Here is a 23,529-nt window from a genome sequence, read left to right as displayed (position 1 = left end):
TCCTGCGGTCGTATAGCGGCTCGTCTCCGTTCGGGAAGCGTGCGTCCTGCGTTCGTGCCACAAAAAGTGGATACTTGGGCGTAATTCTAACTGTATTACTGCAGAAGCTTGTACAAATAAATCATGTTACTTTCAGAACCGACTATTTTGCAGTTTCATGTACCAATTGTATATGGTGTATTCAATATTGCTATAACTACAGCGAGTTGGGCCATTTCCTTTCCTGGTATAACATTCTAAACAGTTTGGATCAGTTCGACTAGAGGTGGGTTTTTTTATGAAATGGGGACAAACCTAGTGATCTAAAATAAGAATGTGACATTAACAGAAGAAGATGTACTGGTTTGTGACATTAACAGAAGAAGACGTACCGGTTTGTGACATTAACAGAAGTAGACGTACCGGTTTGTCCATATAAAAGGAAATCACAGAGGACTGATCAGATTCCATTAGCAGGTGTTAAAATGAATGTATAGGTAACGTGATATTACATTATTCTTTTATTTACCTGAATCAGGTTTCCTGTGTGTTTTCTTTGTTGCCTTCTTTGGTTCAACTCTGAAAAGAATTAAAAAAACAATCACTAAAAAAAGGAAATTGTTATGAAGAATTTAAACTCTTAATATGTGATAATAAAATTGTTTGAACTTATGGTATTGATGGACTCCTGTGAGAGGATATGTTTACATGATATATGTATACTCATATGATATTTTACATGATGTATATGTGAAGACAAAAATAAAAAAAAAATAAAAAAAACATACTTGCATCAAATATTACACTTCTAATTCCCACATATTTTGATGCAGCAATATTTTCATCATTTTACTTTTGAGAAAAAATGTCAATGGTAATGGTTTTGTTCAAGGAGGGAGGAATGTAAGTAGCAGAACTATTTTACCAGGGCGACATATAATAGTCAATATTATTATACCTCTACTGAGTTTTCCCTATATAAAAACAATGCTATTTCCCTTATTAAATCACTTAAATATCTCCATCTGAGATCTACTCCCTCCCCAAATTAGGACTACTCCCTGCATAAAAAGGACAACTCCCTGCCAGAAAGAGGACTACTCCCTCATGAATATTTGTAGGTGGAGCTTATAAGATTTCAACCAATGAAAACATTGGTAGGCAGGGCCTTCTCCGTGACGCTTGTGACGTCACATTTTCAGAACCAAAAAAAACCAGTGAAAATGGCCACCGATGAAGGCCGTTTTGTTGTTGTAAAGAGGAGTTACAGCAGATTTTGGATGCTAAACGTAACGTAGCTTAAATACAAAAGCTGTTATAAAGACTGCAGTGAATTCACTTCAAACTTATTCAACAGAACGAAATGCCGGAAGCGTCGACGAGTATGGTCATGCAAGCTCTTTTAAAACAAAGTGGATAGGACTAGATCTAGATATGGTAGGAATACAATGGTGACGATGAGATTCAGTCTATAAAAAACACTTCTTGAATGCTAGAAATGAAGTTATCATCAACGACGATGCATACAGTACTTCCAATTGTATTTTTTTCTCTTTCAGTCTTTGAAATTGTAAAAGGAAATGAATAAATAAATCCATTTGTTAAATTGCCTTTACTGGGTGAATAATTTGTTTCGTTATAAAACAGTTATAGAATGGGTAATTCGGGAAATGGCAAATTTATGGTCCCCCTTGGTGAAAAACTATTCCCCTCAACGGCTTCGCCGCCTCGGGAAATAGTTTTTCACCTCGGGGGACCATAAATGTGATATTTCCCTCATACCCATTCTATAACTGTATACTATTATCTAAGTGTACTGGTGAAATGTACGTAGGGCAATAGATATACTAATTAGCCTCAGTAAATCAATCTCCATAAGCTTGGAGCATGTTGCTATTCAGTCAAAGAATCTGAATCTGAGTTAACCATTTATGAAATGTCGGTCACATATAACTACAGACATAGATACACGAGCTGTCAGTGTAGTGTATAACAAGGAAAACTCACTTCTTCTTCTGAGGAGGAGGAGAGGAATCGTCTTTCTTCTCTGTTTTGATGACCGGTTTCGACTCCTGTTTGGTTTCTTCTCTAGCGGACTGTTCCGGTTTCTTATCTACAATTCACATCAAAATCTCATCTGTTACAAAAATAACGCCATCTGTTCATTAAAGCTGTTCCATTGTTTAGTCAGAGAGTAAGGTTTATTATACATACGTACGTATAGTCACTCTTCAGTTATGTGATGTTATATCACTGCTCACATGGTACACAAATCAAATTACAGGGAAGAGATATCAATTGTGCAAGAATAAGTTGCACACCACTGATGACCAAATCAACGTGCTTCTTGCTCATAATGCTGGTTGTTTTTTGTACGATTTTGCCATAGATCAAAACAGTGGCATATATCCAAGATGGCGGACATTTGTGAACAGGGGGTATACTCGCAATTAAGCCCCCTCCCTCCTTTCGGTCAATTTGTTTTTACTAGGGGTAGGGGACTATGTGTAGTTAAATACGGTAAAGACGCGACCAGGGCAGGGTAGCACGACACCACCACGTCTGGTCCCGTTATTCCAACAACAGGTTAACCAGACGTGCCTCGTGTTACAGCGAGGGTAGAGGGTCACTGAATGGGATACAGGAGACTTATATAATGCCCCAAACCTTCCCCTGGGAACTCTCCTCACTTTTTGTTCATCTCACATCAAAAGGTATATCAAGTTAGTTTTACTGGAAACAGTCCATCCCGTTTATGACAGCATACGATCATAATTTTCTAAACACAATATATTACCGATAGCAACGTTTTACCACTCTGGATTATATCTCTCTTTAAGACTTTACACAAGTATAACACATCTGATGAAAATATCCAAATATCCAGAATACCCAAAATATCCACCATCATTACCTGTTTGTTTTGAGAAGAAAGACATCATCCCTCCCTTCTTAGCTGCTGTGCCGCTCTGTTAATACAATTAAAATGTTAACAACTAAATTATTTATATTTTTTGATTTCTGAGATACTGTCATTTTTCAAATGTTTTATGTGTTCTTTTTTTAGCAGCCTGAACAAATCTGCAAAATATCACTCCTGTGAATTCAGACAGAAACATAGTGAGACATATTGACTGTAAGTGCTGTAGGAAATTGAACTCTATGAAATCAATACTGTGAAAACATATCTCCATGAAATTAAAACCCTTTTTACCACAGCTGATGTCTGGAAATCATTTCATTTGTACAATAGACCTGTAACATCACATGGGACACCTATGAATTGGCAGTCTGCTCTTCAGAAAAAGCCACAAGACACTCTTTTCTCTCAATTTCATGATTTAATCTAATCACTCCCCAAAACACCATACAGGATAACTATGTTTCAAGTTTTTCATTATTTTTATTAATCTTTCGAGACTTTTCCACCAGTTTTGAGAGAAATACAGTGACGGAGACCAAAGGTATTGTTAAACTCAGTGCCCAGCAAACAAATAAACCAAATATACTCCCGTAAACTACACTTTAAATGAATAGGTGTATTAAAGCAAGGGATGTGAGTTTACCGAGGAATGATAAACAGACCTTTTCCGGTTTGTTTTCCTTTACTTCCTTTTCTTGTTTCGGTTCCTCCTTTTTGTTCTCAGGTTTCTTAGCTGCCTTGGCAAACATTCCAGCGATGCCGGCTTTCTGCTGCGGCTTGGCAGCTGGTTTACTCTGCCCATTTGTGGTAGAGGTGCCATTTGTCTGGAATCAAACGAACCTCGAGTAAGTATTCAGTATAGAATGATGATGTGTTTCATTCATAAAAGCCATGGCAAGAACACGAAGGAAACTGTTTTCTACTTCTAAATCAATTTTTGTTCAGAAGGAGGATTGAACACAATTAAATTCAAAGATAATGACAATGACCTTGAACTTCTCAGTCATGGAGAATGTCTGGTCTAAAACAAAAGTGCCTTCCCTCTACCAAACCTTTAACCAGTCAAAGACTCAAGTTGGGTATCTGTAATTTAATGATCGATCATCAGATACCCTTAACTATTAAACCAAGGATTGATATAAAAATCACTTTATAGAAATGCACTGTGACTTTTCATATATTTTTCCTCATTAATCAAAACAGTCACCAGCAGGGATATGGACTTGTAATCCTGACTTTCATGAACTAAACAGAAAACTCCACTTGATCTACTCACTATTATTGTGATGAAACTTAATCATGATTTCTGCAGTCAATCAATCAGATTAATTAACCACTACTTGATCAGCTGATTAACTGGAACTACTAAAGACTGTGAAAACAAACAGAGACAATGCAACAGAAAGATGATTTTTTCTACATTACAGTACATAGTCCACGATTGTACTTAAATCACTGTTTTGTAAATAAACTGCTGTATATAACATTAACAACTGGAATGTCATCGTTATACTTGGCTTCACATTTCCTGCCTGTACAAACTTCTGAACACTCTATGTAGATCTTGGACAAGGATTTGGGTTTACATCAGAAAGACTTCCTTTCGAATCACCTACGCCTGCCCTGTATATGTTATCGTTGAGCCATCTAACCTTGATTTGCTTGTTCGTTTCTGTTGTTTGTGGGACAGAAGTTTTACATAGTGACTCAATCTCTGCTCCAGATCTTAATTTTGCCTTTGCAAATTTGATAGAGGTGTATCTGTAAATTGTAAGAAATATTTATGAATTAGAAAAATCTTACAATGTAATGGGATATCCATATATCACACATATTTTACAACTTCAAAAGCATTAACAACTTGACAGGGTGTTGATCACATCAGAAAGTAGCATACTTCAGACAAACAAGAGGCCCAATGGGCCTGAATCGCTCACCTGCAGGTATTAATCTCACACTTGTAATCTTAAAAGTGGACGAAAATACACCTACAGACAGAATATCAGTGTTTGATTCATAAGAACCTATTAAAAGATTTAAACATATGACACCTGTGACCTTGAACAACGAACAAGGACATTAGGTTGAACAGAGTTTATAGTCTTCCAATCCAGCATGCTTCTAGCAAAATATCATTACCCTGGACATTTTGGTTATACAGAACAAATCATTTAAAGATTTAAACATATATTGACCACTGTGACCTTGAATATGGGGGAAGGTCATTCATTTGAGCAAACTTGGCAGCCCTTCATCCCAGCATGTTACTGGCCAAATATCCTCACCCTTGGCCTTTTGATTAAGAAGAAGTCATTCCAAAGATTTAAACATATTTGACCCCTGTGACCTTGAATATATGTCAAGGGCATTCATTTGAACAAACTTGGTAGCCCTTCATCCGAGCATGTTACTGGCCAAATATCCTCACCCTTGGCCTTTTGATTATTAAGAAGAAGTCATTCCAAAGTTTTAAACATATTTGACCCCTGTGACCTTGAATATATGTCAAGGTCATTCATTTGAACAAACTTTGTAGCCCTTCATCCCAGCATGTTACTGGCCAAATATCATCACCTTAGGCCTCTTGGTTATTCAGAAGTTGTTTAAATGTTTTTAACATATTTGACCCTAGTGACCTTGAATATAAGTCAAGGTCATTTATTTGAACAAACTTGGTAGCCCTTCATCCCAGCATGTTACTGGCCAAATATCATCACCTTAGGCCTCTTGGTTATTCAGAAGTTGTTTAAATGTTTTTAACATATTTGACCCTAGTGACCTTGAATATAAGTCAAGGTCATTTATTTGAACAAACTTGGTAGCCCTTCATCCCAGCATGTTACTGGCCAAATATCATCACCTTAGGCCTCTTGGTTATTCAGAAGTTGTTTAAATGTTTTTAACATATTTGATCCTAGTGACCTTGAATATAAGTCAAGGTCATTTATTTGAACAAACTTGGTAGCCCTTCATCCCAGCATGTTACTGGCCAAATATCATCACCCTAGGACTCTTGGTTATTCAGAAGAAGTTGTTTAAAGATTTTAACATATTTGACCCCTGTGACCTTGAAAATGGATGAAGGTCATTTATTTGAACAACTTGGTAGCCCTTCATCCCAGCATGCTTCTGGCCAAATATCATCACCCTAGGCCTTTTGGTTACTGAGAAGAGGTTGTTTAAAGTAAAAAGTTGACGCCGGACGGACGCCGGACTCCGCACCATGCCATAAGCTCACTTGGCCCTTCGGGCTAGGTGAGCTAACAAAAACTGGATTTCCCCTAGGTCTATTTTTAGTTACAGTAACTGTGACCTTAGAAACTTTTTAAACCCCCTTTTGCACATCTACGTATCGCTGTATCATTATCTATTTTTAGTAAAAGTGACTTTGACCTTGGAAACCTTTTAAACCCCTCTATGCACATCTGCGTATCACAGTGTATCACTATATATCACTATGTCAAACAGAAAGATGAGTCTTTTGCATTCCGAGATAAGCATTGTACTTCCCACGGTCTATTTTCAGTAACAGTGGCCTTGACCTTGACCTTGGAAAAGTTTTAAATCCTTATTGCACATCTACATTTAAAAGTGTATAACCATGTCTTTCAGAAATATCAGTCTTTGGGATTCTGAGCAATTCTCTGGAAATGAAAGTGTGGATGGATGGACAGACAGAAAAACACCATGAATTTGGCAGCTGCATCTGCAATGCGGGGCTCTAATGACCCCGAGTAAGACCTGAACTTACTTGCTGGATTCCTTGATAGCATCATACTCTGCTGTGTACAGGGCACACGAATCCTGTGTGAAACAAAAATAACACAATTAGAATTACAAATGTTTAAATTAGATATATATACCCACTCTCACTGGAATCAAAATGGAGCTAATTGCAAAGTCTTACCAAAGTTAAGAATGGAGCTAAATACAAAGTCTTACCTCAGTTAAGACTGGAACTTGTGACGACAGCCAGGGTACTACGGTAAGTCTCTTACCTTGAGGTTAGCCCTCTGTACTCTGTATATATGAGAACTTGTAATGACAGCCAGGGTAGTACGGTAAGTCTCTTACCTTGAGGTTAGCCCTCTGTACACTGTATATATGGGAACTTGTAATGACAGCCAGGGTAGTACGGTATGTCTCTTACCTTGAGGTTAGCCCTCTGTACACTGTATATATGAGAACTTGTGACGACAGGGTACTACGGCAAGTCTCTGTACCTTGAGGTTAGCCCTCTGTACACTGTATATATGAGAACTTGTGACGACAGCCAGGGAACTAAGGTAAGTCTCTTACCTTGAGGTTAGCCCTCTGTACTCTGTATATATGAGAACTTGTAATGACAGCCAGGGTAGTACGGGAAGTCTCTTACCTTGAGGTTAGCCCTCTGTACTCTGTATATATGAGAACTTGTAATGACAGCCAGGGTATTACGGTAAGTCTCTTACCTTGAGGTTAGCCCTCTGTACACTGTATATATGAGAACTTGTGATGACAGACAGGGTACTACGGCAAGTCTCTAACCTTGAGGTTAGCCCTCTGTACACTGTATATATGAGAACTTGTGATGACAGACAGGGTACTACGGTAAGTCTCTTACCTTGAGGTTAGCCCTCTGTACACTGTATATATGAGAACTTGTGATGACAGACAGGGTACTACGGTAAGTCTCTTACCTTGAGGTTAGCCCTCTGTACACTGTATATATGAGAACTTGTGATGACAGACAGGGTACTACGGTAAGTCTCTTACCTTGAGGTTAGCCCTCTGTACACTGTATATATGAGAACTTGTGATGACAGACAGGGTACTACGGTAAGTCTCTTACCTTGAGGTTAGCCCTCTGTACACTGTATATATGAGAACTTGTGATGACAGCCAGGGTACTACGGTAAGTCTCTTACCTTGAGGTTAGCCCTCTGTACACTGTATATATGAGAACTTGTGATGACAGCCAGGGTACTACGGTAAGTCTCTTACCTTGAGGTTAGCCCTCTGTACACTGTATATATGAGAACTTGTGATGACAGCCAGGGTACTACGGTAAGTCTCTTACCTTGAGGTTAGCCCTCTGTACACTGTATATATGAGAACTTGTGATGACAGCCAGGGTACTACGGTAAGTCTCTTACCTTGAGGTTAGCCCTCTGTACACTGTATATATGAGAACTTGTGACGACAGCCAGGGTACTACGGTAAGTCTCTTACCTTGAGGTTAGCCCTCTGTACACTGTATATATGAGAACTTGTGACGACAGCCAGGGTACTACGGTAAGTCTCTTACCTTGAGGTTAGCCCTCTGTACACTGTATATATGAGAACTTGTGACGACAGCCAGGGTACTACGGTAAGTCTCTTACCTTGAGGTTAGCCCTCTGTACACTGTATATATGAGAACTTGTGACGACAGCCAGGGTACTACGGTAAGTCTCTTACCTTGAGGTTAGCCCTCTGTACACTGTATATATGAGAACTTGTGACGACAGCCAGGGTACTACGGTAAGTCTCTTACCTTGAGGTTAGCCCTCTGTACACTGTATATATGAGAACTTGTGACGACAGCCAGGGTACTACGGTAAGTCTCTTACCTTGAGGTTAGCCCTCTGTACACTGTATATATGAGAACTTGTGACGACAGCCAGGGTACTACGGTAAGTCTCTTACCTTGAGGTTAGCCCTCTGTACACTGTATATATGAGAACTTGTGATGACAGCCAGGGTACTACGGTAAGTCTCTTACCTTGAGGTTAGCCCTCTGTACACTGTATATATGAGAACTTGTGATGACAGCCAGGGTACTACGGTAAGTCTCTTACCTTGAGGTTAGCCCTCTGTACACTGTATATATGAGAACTTGTGATGACAGCCAGGGTACTACGGTAAGTCTCTTACCTTGAGGTTAGCCCTCTGTACACTGTATATATGAGAACTTGTGATGACAGCCAGGGTACTACGGTAAGTCTCTTACCTTGAGGTTAGCCCTCTGTACACTGTATATATGAGAACTTGTGATGACAGCCAGGGTACTACGGTAAGTCTCTTACCTTGAGGTTAGCCCTCTGTACACTGTATATATGAGAACTTGTGATGACAGCCAGGGTACTACGGTAAGTCTCTTACCTTGAGGTTAGCCCTCTGTACACTGTATATATGAGAACTTGTGATGACAGCCAGGGTACTACGGTAAGTCTCTTACCTTGAGGTTAGCCCTCTGTACACTGTATATATGAGAACTTGTGACGACAGCCAGGGTACTACGGTAAGTCTCTTACCTTGAGGTTAGCCCTCTGTACACTGTATATATGAGAACTTGTGATGACAGCCAGGGTACTACGGTAAGTCTCTTACCTTGAGGTTAGCCCTCTGTACACTGTATATATGAGAACTTGTGACGACAGCCAGGGTACTACGGTAAGTCTCTTACCTTGAGGTTAGCCCTCTGTACACTGTATATATGAGAACTTGTGACGACAGCCAGGGTACTACGGTAAGTCTCTTACCTTGAGGTTAGCCCTCTGTACACTGTATATATGAGAACTTGTGATGACAGCCAGGGTACTACGGTAAGTCTCTTACCTTGAGGTTAGCCCTCTGTACACTGTATATATGAGAACTTGTGACGACAGCCAGGGTACTACGGTAAGTCTCTTACCTTGAGGTTAGCCCTCTGTACACTGTATATATGAGAACTTGTGACGACAGCCAGGGTACTACGGTCAGTCTCTTACCTTGAGGTTAGCCCTCTGTACACTGTATATATGGGAACTTGTGACGACAGACAGGGTACTACGGTAAGCCTCTAAGTCCTCCTCCTTCACTACTGTACATTTGTGAGTCTGCTGACAAACAAATTCTTTATACACATACAAACCCACATTTACTTTCAGTTCACTGTTTGTTTGATAGAAAAGTTAATATATCAGACATTCTAAACATCAAAACACTTATAATAATTTTACAAATACATAAAATGTACATGAATTAAGATATTTTTTTCTGATTTGAACTTATTACAAAGAACTCAAAACTTGCCTTACAACATATGACAGTTTTTGGTTAATACATAAAATGAAAGCTTTATTTATTTTACAACAATGTGAAACAAGGTTTACCCTCACGGTTGTTGACCCAGATAGATGCACACAGGGGGTCTCTGTGTGGGAGGAAACTAACTACCTAAATGGCTGGTCAGATGACCCAATACTTTTTCACATTCGATATTAAAACCCTGGCCATCTTGGTGAAAGGTGAGCGCACTACCTGCTGCACCACCCGACCATGGACATTGTTTTCTTCAGCATTGATCAATCAGAAGTTATAAGGATGGATTACTAATAACAGTGTGATTCCCATTCATGAAATCGTAGAAGATGAACACAATGATATGAAGAAAGCTTTCCAGCAAGTAGATGAAACACAAGTCCTGATTGTCCGTATTCAAAAATACATTTCTGATGCTTAAACTTTTGTTATGTGTTCAACATACTTGCCAACTCCCCCCTATTTCGGAGGGAGACTCCCGATTTTCGACCCTTAAATCTAGCATTTTCACCCAGTGAATTTGCTAAACTATTTCTATTTACTAAGTTCTGATGATTTCATCTGAAAGAACAGCTCAAAAGATGCCATTTTTAAGCGTGATTTTGTCCCTAGGGTGTACATGTAAATTTTATTTATGCTTTTAATTCTGACCATACTTAATCTCCCCATTGCATTTCAAAAAGTTGGCATGCATGATTCAAACCCATTTTTTTTCTGAGACTTATGGAGTTCTTGTGACATAGGATGAAAAAGCAGCATGGAAATGATTACAAGCTACATGTTAGGACAAAGTATGGAATTTAGGATAATTAGGAATACAGCCTCAGCTCAGAAACTGTACAAGAACAGTTTATGAACATGGCTGCAGTCTAATGGAGAAAATTTGGCAGGACATAAACATTACAGTTAAAGTGATCATATAGATATAACAATTAACACCTGTCTATTGTATTAATTACCTGATGACCATTCACTGGTTTGGTCAGTCCAGCCACAAAGTAGGTCACAGATAGGTTGTCATTATCATGGTTGTTCCTCTGGTCCTGAACAAATGCATACAGCATCCTGTAAGGGAAGAAACATACGAGATAGTTGGCACATTATTCAAAAGACATTGCAAGGAGTAAAAGGAGGTACAACCTCGATGGTTTGATACTTTTAATATAACATATAAAATTTGGCCTTGAATAGGGATTTTCCAAGACATAATTCGCTACCCTTTACCGGTAATTATGTAATGTTCCCTTTGAAAAACAGTAGTTTTCCCCTTGGAAAAATGGTGAGTATTCCCCTGAAAAAACGGTAATATTCCCCTTAATCACTTAAAAAGGTACAAAATGCACGGCCAGAGCAGGGTTCGAACTCTGGATGGTCTTTACTCTAGACAGATGCTCTACTAATAGAACTACCTGGTCGCTGACGATCAACCCAACTTAATTCTGCTAAAAACGGACTGAATTTAATTGTGCACGACCACATTAAATCTCCGCATAGATCTCCATGACTAGGCGTATATGTAAAGATCTTTTCACAATTTCTGACTAAGGTTCTTTTCTCAACACAGTTAAACAAACATGCTGACATCTTACTGTTTGGCCTGGTTGACATGGACTTTCAAGTTGGTACTGAACCATCTGTATGTTACCTGTAGGGGGAAAAGAACATTTAATGAGAATTAAACAAGTCTTTCAGGATGATATTTGGGGATTTAATACAGTGTAGACAGTAGATATTCAGTGGACACTCAGTTTCACGGCATGTTAATTTTGGCAGTGACCAAATTTAGTTCATTAAACATAGCAGAAGGAAGATCGATGAATGACCCCAACAAAACCAAGAGTATATATGTAGCGGGGACGTTATAATGTATATGCGGGTTCATCGACAGTGTTAATATAAGCTGACAGTGTAAGCTGACAGGTTTTAAGCTTAATTCTACGGCATGGCTGTATGTTGTGTCTTTAGTCTGTACTACGTGTACCTGTACATGTGTCACCCTGACCTTTCTTGTATACGTTGTTCTCTGTTAACGTGTCCTGTCTGAGGTCTATGTTTTTGTCATGCATTGTCCGTAGTTGATTGCTTTTACGTCCGTTGTATCTGTGTGCTTCTGAGAATCCTCTGTTGTGATTGGTCCTTAATTTAGTTTCGTATTGTCAAATGTGGGAAAAATTCGGGCTGGTGTCTCATACACGGGGCTAGCTGCGATAACGTAGCTTTCTGACGACGAGAGATTTTTTTATATATTGCGTCGTCACAGCTTCGAAGCGGTCCTATACCAACTAATGGAGCAAAATCAAAAGTGTTAATCTGTAAGATTGCATATAATTCACGCTCATATGCGTATAATGTTATCAAAATATTGCATAATTGTTGAAAAAACGAATCCTTACTCATGCAAAAACACTTTTACGAAATTAACAAAGTCTGTCTTGTATCTCAATTATCCTTTCTATATATGGCCTGCATGGCCAAATATAGTATTACTACTGATGCCGCCATGTTTACTACAATTTCCATATTGGGTCATGACACCTATATTTGGACGTCTGACCTCTATCGGAAGAGAGACGAACTTTCCAACATGGCGGTCAATTCAGATTTCGATTACACTTGCTACGTTAACTTGATAATTTAACGACATTTTAGGCAGAGTTAAACTTCAAGTTGTGCAGGATATCAACAGAAATAGTTCATACTACAACCTTATTTATAGATGCGGACCAATGTGCTGTCAATTAATTCTTAAATCGCCCCGGTGTGATTCACACCGGCCTTGCTCCATTACAAGGCATGGTATCGATTTAATACCCGGCCGAGGCAGAGGAGGCCGGGTATTAATATTAGTACTAACACGGAGCAGTCGGATGGATTAGGTTCCTGTGCACTGTCACATCTTTTCATCAGGTATATTTAGGGTTAGTTTAGGATTTTTAGATAGGGACTTAGCTGGGATGTGTGGGTTAGCGTTAGTTTTGAAATATAGTTAGGTCGAAGGTAGTACGGGGGGTCTACATGTAGTGTACATGTATGTAGGGGAGTATTCGCTATATGTTAATAGCTAGGGCCAGGCTATTGTAATTGTTTTCTATGTATCTTGTGTTGTAAATATCTATGTTGTAAATGATGAATTGTTAGTTGTATTTCAAGGCGTTTGTTTTCCCGCTACGACAGTTACAAGTTACCCATCGAACCTGGGTTGGTCTGCAGGGCGAGTCGGGTGCAGTGAGTTAGACGTAAGTTGACAAACTGGGTCCAAACACGCTCCTGTTACATGTATATACATTCCTTATTTGAACAAAATAAACCTTTAAACTCATAAAAGTTGTAGTTCCGGAAACAAAACCAAAATAAAAATTCGAACTTACTATTTTGTTTTCGTCATTGACGTATTCCTCTAAATTTTCGAGATAAAGTGTATCTGTCGCCATTTTTTTATTTCCCGCTATAATCAGCACTTCCGGTTCTACTTTCGTTTTCGAAACATCTCCATTGTATTCGATTTTAGGACGTAAAATAATAGACATCAAGGATTTGCACAATTTCTGACATTTCAAAAATAAGAAAAACGACTCCGTTGAGATTCTTGTATAACATATGTCTAATTTATAAATAACTAAAACACGGGATGACGCACGAGAGTTCAAAATGTAAACTAACATGGCGGAAAGAGAGCAAGTTTCTTAATTTTGTCAACTGACTTTTACTGATTTTGAGGTCATGGCAAACGAGGATGCTGTCAGGGCCACAAACGACGATGCAGCTCAGTGTAAACGTTTTGCTGTGGAACGTGGGTACTGGGAAGATCCTTATATTTCTCTATTAACAACAAAAGGCCAGGCAAGACATGCACCCGAGATCAACAGGGGTTACTATGCCAGGGTGTCGGCTATGCGAACATGCATTCAGAGGTTCATAAAAGTACGTTCGTCTTAAAGACTCTAAAAATTAAGCTGTTTGAGTATATGGTCATTAATTCTATGCTGTGGATGTCTTCAATATTAGTCAGGTTGGGAACTAATCTTCTAGTTGCAACACAGAAAGCTGTGCCATGCCTTGCAAGAAGTGTCTGAGCTTATATTGGGTGATGCAGCATCTTTAGTCCATCTGTCATCTGTCAATATTTTTAAAGTCAACTTTTTTTAAATAAAAAATTTCATAAGAACCATATTTAGCTCTGAAGATGTGTCTTTCTGACGACGATTTTTTTTTATATATAATTGCGTCGTCAGAGCTATGAAGCGGTTCTATGCCAACTAATGGAGCAAAATCAAAAGTGCTAATATGTAAAAATACATATAATTCACGCCTCATATGAGTATAATGTTATCAAAATATTGCATAATTGTTGAAAAATGAATCCTTACCAATGAAAGAAAATCTTTAACAAAATTAACCAAGTCTGTCTTGGGGAAGAAAAAAAGAAACAACTGCCATGACAGATCACGCTTGATGTTATCTCAATTATCCTTTCTATATATGGCCAAATATAGTATTACTACTGATGACGCCATGTTTACTACAATTTCCATATTGGGTCATGGGTCATATAGACGTCTGACCTATATCGGAAGATAGACAAACTTTCAAACATGGTGGTAAATTCAGATTTCGATTGCGCTTACAAAGTTAACTTGATAGCTAAACGACATTTTAGGCAGAGTTTAACTTCAAGTTATATAGGGTATCAACAGAAATAGTTCATACTACAACCCTATTTATGGATGCGTACCAGTTTGCTGTCAATTAATTCTAAAATCGGCCCGGTGTGATTCACACCGGGCTAGCTTGCTCCATTACAAGGCACGGAATTGATTTAATACCCCGCCGGGGCAGAGGATGCCGGATATTGAAATTAGTACTAGGTAATTATATTATGATGCTTGGTAGCCTGAGTTTCCTCTGTCCTAGCCCGAGTTTCCTCAGCCCCTGACACTAGACTTGGATATTTGGACAGATAGTCTGGTGTGGGGCGAGAGGGCACTACTTTATATGAAAATGGGGAATTCTCCAACACCATGTGGTATCAGAGTTTTGAGGTGCTGATAATAAAAATGTACTATGACACAACACATATACCTCACATATATGGATAAATGGGTTATTTATTGATCCATATCCATCATTATTATCAACAGCAGCTGCTACATTCCATCAATAGAGTTTCCAGATTTCAATCGTTTAAAAATTCCCATCTTGTAGGTTATGCAAATTACATGGGAGTGACCAATCGACAAAGAGAGGTGGTCCAGAAATCTTCTAAATAAGAAAAATACATTCTGTTGGTACAGTCCGAATCAGTACGGTTTGTTGATATGTCAGTCCCATGCACAGATTTCCATTTTTCATACATGAATAACATCATTTTGTAGATTGAATGCAAAAAATGTGGTGCAATGAATCGATGAAACATGTCAGTTTCTTATTTTTATGCTTTACAGTACATTTGACAAGCGTTTCATTCCATTAAGTTCATTTCATGAAGTACATTTCAATTGTATTTTTGCAGCTAACTGACTGCAAGTGTCAAATTATAAACTTAGGAGCAGGATTTGATACAACATACTGGCTACTGAAAGATCAGCAGTTGTCACCAAAGAATTACGTCGAAGTCGATTTTGCAATGGTGACCTCTAGAAAGTGCCATCAGATCCGAAGGAATGAGATGTTGCTGAAGTCAATTGCCGGAGAAGGTAAATATCACAGAGGAGTCTCAATAATGTAGGTACCATCCAGGTAATCAGCTAGTGATATCACAGAGGAGTCTCAGTAATGTAGGTACCATCCAGGTAATCAGCTAGTGATATCACAGAGGAGTCTCAGTAATGTAGGTACCATCCAGGTAATCAGCTAGTGATATTACTTTCAGAGTTATAGATGCCAGCATATGATAACAGTTTACTGGGAAACTTTCTTCCAGTCAAATATTTACCTTTCTGTTTGCTATTTGCCAAGTGTTTTATTCACCCTTCACATGAAACTTTTAATATGGAATACTGGGTTTTATTTGCTTTCGTAATATTGCTTTCGTAACCCTCATTACAGACAGCTAAAAAAGACTGCAGATAAACCTCATATTATTCAGTTGAAATAATTTTAAAATCATCTCAGATTCAAAGATTCAAATTTCATCTTTGAATGTGTTGCAGATTTTAATTGTACATCGGATTATGGTCGCCTTCTAGCTTCGAGCTAGAGGGAATTTCCCTTTAGCTCAGTGGTAGAGCGTCTGACTAGGAACCTGAAGATCGAGGGTTCGATCCCTGGTGGAAGCACATTATTCTCTTTCCTGTTACAAGTGTTTTTAGTGTTATGAATCTTAGTATATCCTTTGTGTTATGTAGATGGAGAGGTCAAGATGAGTAAGACAGAAATCCATGCCACAGATTACCACCTGGTGTCGGCTAACCTGCGTAGCCTGGAGGAAGTGAAAGGAAAGCTGACAGAGAGTGGCATTGACACAGCCCTCCCCACCTTGTTTGTGACCGAGTGTGTCCTTGTCTACGTCGACACAGAGAGCACCAACAAAGTCCTCAAGTGGATCGCAGACTCCTTCCCTGTGGCCCTTTTCCTTAACTATGAACAGGTGGACATTTTAAGGACTCGTTCTGATAAAGCAACATGGCATCGGCTCAAATTTTCTATTGTAAAGATGATATTAATATACACGGATGTACTCATTATTTCATTTTTCTGCTTTCCTGTTAAGAATTTTAGAACTTTTAACACTAAACAAATAGCTTTTAATGCTTTATTTATTGTAAAGCTCTGACATAAAGTGCCGCTGCTATGTTATGCAGTATTGATTAATGATAATGTAACAATTTTGTACCTGTATTCCTGAACATGAGATCAATACTCAACCGAGTTCACGCCGATATTTAACAGCAATTGATAGTGTTAGAAATTGTCAAGGATGCATAGAAGAACCGTGATAAGGGATTTTCTTATATTAAGTATATAGAAATTCATCCTAATTCCATATAACATTTTTTCCCCTTATCTATATTATGTATTAGCATTTTTATACGACCGTCAAATTTGACGGTAGTATTATGGTATGGCGTTGTCCGTCCATCCATCCGGCGTAAACTTTGTTTGTCCGGCAATGTCCTACATTTTTCGACCGATCTATTTTGAAATTTGGTATATATTATAATCGTGATATGAAGTTGTGTCTCCTTTAAAAGAATCTTGATTTGACAATTTTTCCAAAAGTTATTGCCCTTTGTTTATTTCAGTATTTGATTTTTGTCCGGCAACCTCCTCCTACATTTTTCAGCCGATCTCTTTGAAACTTAGTATACTTTATAATCATGATATGAGTTTGTGTCCCCCTCAAAAGAATTTTGATTCGACGATTTGCAAAATTTATTGCCCTTTGTTTATTTCAGTATTTGATTTTTGTCCGATACATTTTTTAAAGCATATCAGCTAACCACTCTTAGAATGATGCAGATCTTATTTCATTGTAAGGAAGTATATATATTGCATTCGACAGGCGTATTTTGTTCCGCCCCGCGGTACTCTTGTTATTACATTTAATAACAAGTTAATAATGAAAGCTGAACTGTGGATGATCTGGAAACATGATTGTTACATGGTAGGTGTTGTTATTTAGCATATCTGTCTTTCCAGGTAAACATGACCGATCGTTTTGGCCAGGTCATGATAGATAATCTGAAGACGAGGGATTGTGTTCTAATGGGTGTGGAGGCGTGTACCAGCATGGACTCGCAGAAACACAGGTAAACATACCTACGGGTAACGGGGTTGCTAGTGTCTGATGACGAAAGTGGATAAATTTTAAACTTTTATGAAATAGATATTATTACTAAAGGAAGAAATTAAATTCTAGGAGGTAATTTCTGGTACGTATATGACCGAATTTAATTGTATGTGAAATTATTGCCACCTTCTAGCTTTGCACTATAGGGAGTTTTCGCCAAATTGATAGAGCAGTGGCCTGGCAACCTGGCCGTCACTAGTTGATCCCCTTTGGAGGCACAACACTCTCTTTCCTGTAACAAAATAATGGTGTCCCTGGCCCTCCCTGTCGTGATACTGCCAAAGTTGGATGCCGGGGGTCACTGGTTGATCCCCATTTGGAGGCACAACACTCTCTTTCCTGTAACAAAATAATGATGTCCCTGGCCCTCCCTGTGGTGATACTGCCAAAGTTGGATGCTGGGAGTCACGTACTAGTTGATCCCCATTGGAGGCACACTACTCTCTTTCCTGTAACAAAATAATGGTGTCCCTGGCCCTCCCTGTGGTGATACTGCCAAAGTTGGATGCTGGGAGTCACGTACTAGTTGATCCCCATTGGAGGCACACTACTCTCTTTCCTGTAACAAAATAATGGTGTCCCTGGCCCTCCCTGTCGTGATACTGCCAAAGTTGGATGCCGGGGGTCACTAGTTGATCCCCATTGGAGGCACAACACTCTCTTTCCTGTAACAAAATAATGGTGTCCCTGGCCCTCCCTGTCGTGATACTGCCAAAGTAAGATGCTGGGAGTCACGTACTAGTTGATCCCCATTGGAGGCACACTACTCTCTTTCCTGTAACAAAATAATGGTGTCCCTGGCCCTCCCTGTCGTGATACTGCCAAAGTTGGATGCCGGGGGTCACTGGTTGATCCCCATTGGAGGCACAACACTCTCTTTCCTGTAACAAAATAATGGTGTCCCTGGCCCTCCCTGTCGTGATACTGCCAAAATAAGATGCTGAGAGTCACGTACTAGTTGATCCCCATTGGAGGCACACTACTCTCTTTCCTGTAACAAAATAATGGTGACCCTGGCCCTCCCTGTCGTGACACTGCCAAAATAAGATGCTGAGAGTCACGTACTAGTAGATCCCCATTGGAGGCACACTACTCTCTTTCCTCTAACAAAATAATGGTGTCCCTGGCCCCCCCTGTCGTGATACTGCCAAAGTAAGATGCTGGGAGTCACGGACTAGTTGAGCCCCATTGGAGGCACACTACTCTCTATCCTGTAACAAAATAATGGTGACCCTGGCCCTCCCTGTCGTGATACTGCCAAAGTAAGATGCTGGGATTCACTGGTTCAATCCCCGGTGGAAGGAGACTTCTTTCTTTTCTATCACATTTATCTTATACATTTATCACCATTGACACAATCAGCAGATCCAGGATTTAGGATGGCAGGGTAACTCATAAACATGGAGAGTAATGTTTCAGAAAATGTAGAATACAAAAATAAAATTGCATATAAGAATAAACAGTTTGGCCATAAATGGAGGTATTTGGTACCTGATACTGGAATTTTATATATATATGGTTTAAGTCCTACTAATGACCGGTTGTTTGCAGGTTTACGAGCCAGGGCTGGCAGGGAGCTGACGGTATGGACATGAGTCAGATTTACAAGTGCTTGCCAGACATACACAGGTATTAAATGAATTAACTACTGCTGTATTTACATTGTAGTGTTGAGCGTGTATAGTTTACGGGTATATGAACTACTGCTGTATTTACATTGTAGTGTTGAGTGTATATAGTTTATGGGTATATGAACTACTGCTGTATTTACATTGAAAGATTGAACGTATATATAGTTTATGGGTATATGAACTACTGCTGTATTTACATTGTAGGATTGAACATATAGAGTTTATGGACGAGAAGGAACTCCTGGATCAGTTGCTGAGTCATTACTGTATAGTATGGGCATGGAAGGACCCTCATGACCTTGGTCTCTGTGATATGACCTTCACCTGACCTTGGCCTTTGTGACATAACATTGGCCTCTGTGACATGACCTTTGCTTGAAGGACAGTGCACCAAAAAAGTTTTAACAAGTGCTCAAAACCTTTCATGGACATTTCCACTGTATATGTGAAGTACATGTATGTTTATGTAAGGTTATTTCTAACATATCAAGAACATGGTTCAAATTTTTCAGTCGTTTTTTTTCAGACATCATGTGACCTGTTTATATAGGTGTTTAATGTCTAAATGGTTGTGAGCGGTTGGGAAAATAAAAGGTCTGTGCCATGGTATCAATGCTGTGACGATCAAATCTAGCAGATCAACTTGGTTCCATGCTTATAATCAGAAAACTAAAAATTTAGACCAAATTAGGAATAATGTTTGCAGTAAACAATTTCCTTCTTTTTCGACTGATTTCCAAAGAAAATGTTTTTGTTTCAGCAGACAGGAATGTCTCTATGCAGTAGGTGGTCCCAAACTCTTAAGGCATTTTTGGCTGAAGTTTGTCAGGCATTGAGCAGTTCCTGCTGGTCTACCTTGTCAGGCATTGCTCAGTTCTTGTGGTCTACTTTGTCAGGCATTGAGCAGTTCCTGTGGTCTACTTTGTCAGGCATTGACCTGTTCCTGTGGTCTACTTTGTCAGGCATTGCTCAGTTCCTGTGGTCTACTTTGTCAGGCATTGAGCAGTTCCTGTGGTCTACTTTGTCAGGCATTGCTCAGTTCTTGTGGTCTACTTTGTCAGGCATTGAGCAGTTCCTGTGGTCTACTTTGTCAGGCATTGCTCAGTTCTTGTGGTCTACTTTGTCAGGCATTGAGCAGTTCCTGTGGTCTACTTTGTCAGGCATTGCTCAGTTCTTGTGGTCTACTTTGTCAGGCATTGCTCAGTTCCTGTGGTCTACTTTGTCAGGCATTGCTCAGTTCTTGTGGTCTACTTTGTCAGGCATTGCTCAGTTCCTGCTTGTCTACTTTGTCAGGCATTGAGCAGTTCCTGTGGTCTACTTTGTCAGGCATTGACCTGTTCCTGTGGTCTACTTTGTCAGGCATTGAGCAGTTCCTGTGGTCTACTTTGTCAGGCATTGCTCAGTTCTTGTGGTCTACTTTGTCAGGCATTGCTCAGTTCCTGTGGTCTACTTTGTCAGGCATTGCTCAGTTCTTGTGGTCTACTTTGTCAGGCATTGACCTGTTCCTGTGGTCTAATTTGTCAGGCATTGACCTGTTCCTGTGGTCTAATTTGTCAGGCATTGACCTGTTCCTGTGGTCTAATTTGTCAGGCATTGACCTGTTCCTGCTGGTCTACTTTGTCAGGCATTGCTCAGTTCCTGTGGTCTAATTTGTCAGGCATTGACCTGTTCCTGTGGTCTACTTTGTCAGGCATTGCTCAGTTCTTGTGGTCTACTTTGTCAGGCATTGCTCAGTTCCTGCTTGTCTACTTTGTCAGGCATTGACCTGTTCCTGTGGTCTACTTTGTCAAGCATTGACCTGTTCCTGTGGTCTAATTTGTCAGGCATTGAGCTGTTCCAGTGGTTTACTTTTATTGATATTTAAAAAATGCATGTGATTACTATTGGGCAAATCAAAATGATAAATGAAAGTGTCCAAGTTAGAATTTTGAAATTTTCATTAGTACACAGCTTTTTATATCCCAGTGACTTTTTCCTAAAGTTATATACATGGAAATACAGAAAATGTGTATTTAAAATCAATGTGCATATGTATGTAATACAACTGGAAAAACACTATGGGCCAGATTTCTACTGTTGGTGTAATTTTACATTGAAATATTAATAATGTATGTGTATTGTTCAGTTGCTTCAACAAGATAGTTGTGAAAAGATTTTTTTTGTGAGTGTGTTTCTTATACAGCATTAAAATGTGAATTTCTTGTTCCATCAGAATTACATTGCCCCAATTAGTCACTTTACTTATGCATGTAGATTTTACTTGAGATAACTTTAATTCACTATTTCAATAATTGATAATTATCAACGATTATATCATTAGGATATTTACATCTATAAATCTGCAAAATGGTTTCAACGTAATTATCTTCCAACAAAAATAGTGAAATTAAGAAATGCTCATTCAGTGATTAATAATTATTGATAAAACCAATATTTGTGGTAGATTCAAAAATGCAAAATGGGCCCTCACAAATTTACACCAAAACCAATCTTTCGCATATTAGAGCACTTTCGTAGAACAAATCATTAAATATCTGATCGTTGTTTTCTCAAAGCCTGCCCTAGTTGTACAGCAATGTAATGACGTCAGTGTCATTTATTACCTGGAGTGGTGACTAACGAACACCCCCGATCTACAGGTATTAGTATATAGTGATACGTCAGAAATCTCGCTAAAATCTAGTAATAAAAGTTAAAATCTACTTACAAATTTATCTAAATGGTTACCTCCAGGAAAAATTGTTAACTCATTTGCCCCTGAAGACACATTTGAACTCTTCCAATTCAAAGGTTGGAATAGCTCAATATGAAATTTCAGGGGTGAATGAGTTAAGTGATTGGGATGTCCCCGTCTTCAAATTATTTGTTCCCTTTTTGAGAGTATTCAGCTCATTATGTTCCAGATATCACGATTCTGTTTATTGAGTTTTTTGGAAGAAGTGAATGAGAGTGAACATCCCCGGTTGGCTGTGACATCTATAACCTTCGTCAGTATATAAACCAGTGTGCTGACTGGCATTGGTGTGACTCCCACCTACATGAAGCTGCAGGAACCATATAGCTCACAGTCCAATCTATTCTTGTTTAATTTGGACATTTTGGCTTATTGGACCGTTTGGTCCGATTGTTTTATTTGTAAATTTTTAGTTCTTAAATTTCAAAATAAAACAAAAACCGATAAGATTTTGAGCCACGGTTCTCACAGATATATCTCCAACAATAAGGTGAATTTTGTGTTGGACTGTACTGCTAAACAAGGTCTATAATGTTTTTCGGGGCACCCTTGATGGAAGTATTGTTTGTTCATGTCGATTCCTGTATTAAATACTTGTATGTGAAAAATATAACGCAGTGGGAAAATTCCTTATGGAAGTCGTCACTGTTCTTTAAGAAATATATATAGGTTCACATCAATATAAATGTGTAAATTTATTTTTCACATAATGGTCCCCAATGGTTGTATTCAAAAAGATTTTTCCTGCCTTTTTAATGATTTATCAGGAAAAGGTCGAGAATGTTAATAGCAATCTTCTGGATTAATGAATTGTCTTTGGAAGGTTGTTTAGATATCAACATTCTAGATCACCCAAGCCCAGTTCCACCTTTGATTTACTATGAAGTATATGTATGATATTATATTTCTTATTTATTCTATTGTTTGATGAATTCCATGTGTGCCAGAAATAAAGAATTAAATCAACTGACACTTTTATGTTGATTTTCTACAGGAGAACATGGCCACCTTTGTTTTTTTCGCATTCGAAATGGTTTAACAAGTTATGCCAGTGTTTGTCTCAAGTCTTATTTAGTTAGAATACTAAGGCCTACATGCAATCCTAACCCATGTAGACTTTTGAAACCCAATTAGCACTTAAAATTGACCTTTGACCTCATACTGTAATTATAAAAAGGATTTGCACTGCTGGTCTACAAAACATACTCAAGTATCCTGACACTAGTCCAAATGGTTCTTAGGATATTGTTGTTTGAAGTTTTTAACATATTTGACCCCTGTGACCTTGAAAGTAGGTCAAGGTCATTTTAATGAGGAAACTTTATAGCACTCCATCCCAGGTACATACTGGCCAAATATCATGACCTAGGTCCTAATGGAACTTGAGAAGATTGTTAAGCTTTTAACCCATGTTGACGTTTGACCCTCG

At 38.8% G+C, this 23,529-nt stretch overlaps 2 protein-coding genes across 4 annotated transcripts in view; one reads left to right on the top strand and one right to left on the bottom strand.

Moving 5' to 3' along the window:
* The window catches only part of LOC110467267 (DNA polymerase delta subunit 3-like), a 30,669-nt gene extending 17,271 nt beyond the window's left edge, over nt 1–13,398 (bottom strand). Inside the window, exons 1-10 of one of the 3 annotated variants that reach the window (XM_021524316.1) lie at nt 13,315–13,398; nt 11,536–11,591; nt 10,906–11,011; nt 9,634–9,744; nt 6,654–6,706; nt 4,555–4,663; nt 3,565–3,726; nt 2,894–2,948; nt 1,987–2,092; nt 509–558 (exon numbers count right to left, since the gene is read on the bottom strand). In XM_021524316.1, coding sequence (XP_021379991.1) covers nt 509–558; nt 1,987–2,092; nt 2,894–2,948; nt 3,565–3,726; nt 4,555–4,663; nt 6,654–6,706; nt 9,634–9,744; nt 10,906–11,011; nt 11,536–11,591; nt 13,315–13,377 — 871 coding nt within the window. In that variant the 5' untranslated portion in view covers nt 13,378–13,398. The remainder of the gene's footprint in view (nt 1–508; nt 559–1,986; nt 2,093–2,893; nt 2,949–3,564; nt 3,727–4,554; nt 4,664–6,653; nt 6,707–9,633; nt 9,745–10,905; nt 11,012–11,535; nt 11,592–13,314) is intronic. The other 2 variants (XM_021524335.1, XM_021524327.1) reach the window with 2 other exon arrangements.
* A 49-nt stretch (nt 13,399–13,447) lies between these two features.
* On the top strand, nt 13,448–23,085 carry LOC110467257 (leucine carboxyl methyltransferase 1-like). The gene is made up of 6 exons (XM_021524304.1): nt 13,448–13,867; nt 15,456–15,639; nt 16,291–16,532; nt 17,585–17,694; nt 19,287–19,364; nt 19,571–23,085. Exons 1-6 carry the CDS (start codon nt 13,667–13,669, stop codon nt 19,692–19,694), a joined length of 939 nt encoding a protein of 312 aa, XP_021379979.1. The 5' UTR covers nt 13,448–13,666; the 3' UTR covers nt 19,695–23,085.
* The last annotated feature ends 444 nt before the right edge of the window (nt 23,086–23,529 follow it).

Source organism: Mizuhopecten yessoensis, unplaced genomic scaffold, assembly GCF_002113885.1.
Source record: "Mizuhopecten yessoensis strain PY_sf001 unplaced genomic scaffold, ASM211388v2 scaffold1741, whole genome shotgun sequence".
NCBI classification, from domain to species: domain Eukaryota; kingdom Metazoa; phylum Mollusca; class Bivalvia; order Pectinida; family Pectinidae; genus Mizuhopecten; species Mizuhopecten yessoensis.
The sequence above is the reverse complement of the archived record's forward strand: the minus strand, read 5'-3'. Positions and strand labels throughout refer to the sequence as shown.

What these genes read in the sequence shown, in the direction of transcription:
- LOC110467257 (XM_021524304.1), top strand. Translation starts at nt 13,667, where the DNA reads ATGGCAAACGAGGATGCTGTCAGGGCCACAAACGACGATGCAGCTCAG. An exon ending in GCATTCAGAGGTTCATAAAA is followed by an intron (nt 13,868 to 15,455) that starts GTACGTTCGTCT and finishes GTATTTTTGCAG; the next exon opens with CTAACTGACTGCAAGTGTCA. An exon ending in TGCTTGCCAGACATACACAG is followed by an intron (nt 19,365 to 19,570) that starts GTATTAAATGAA and finishes TTTACATTGTAG; the next exon opens with GATTGAACATATAGAGTTTA.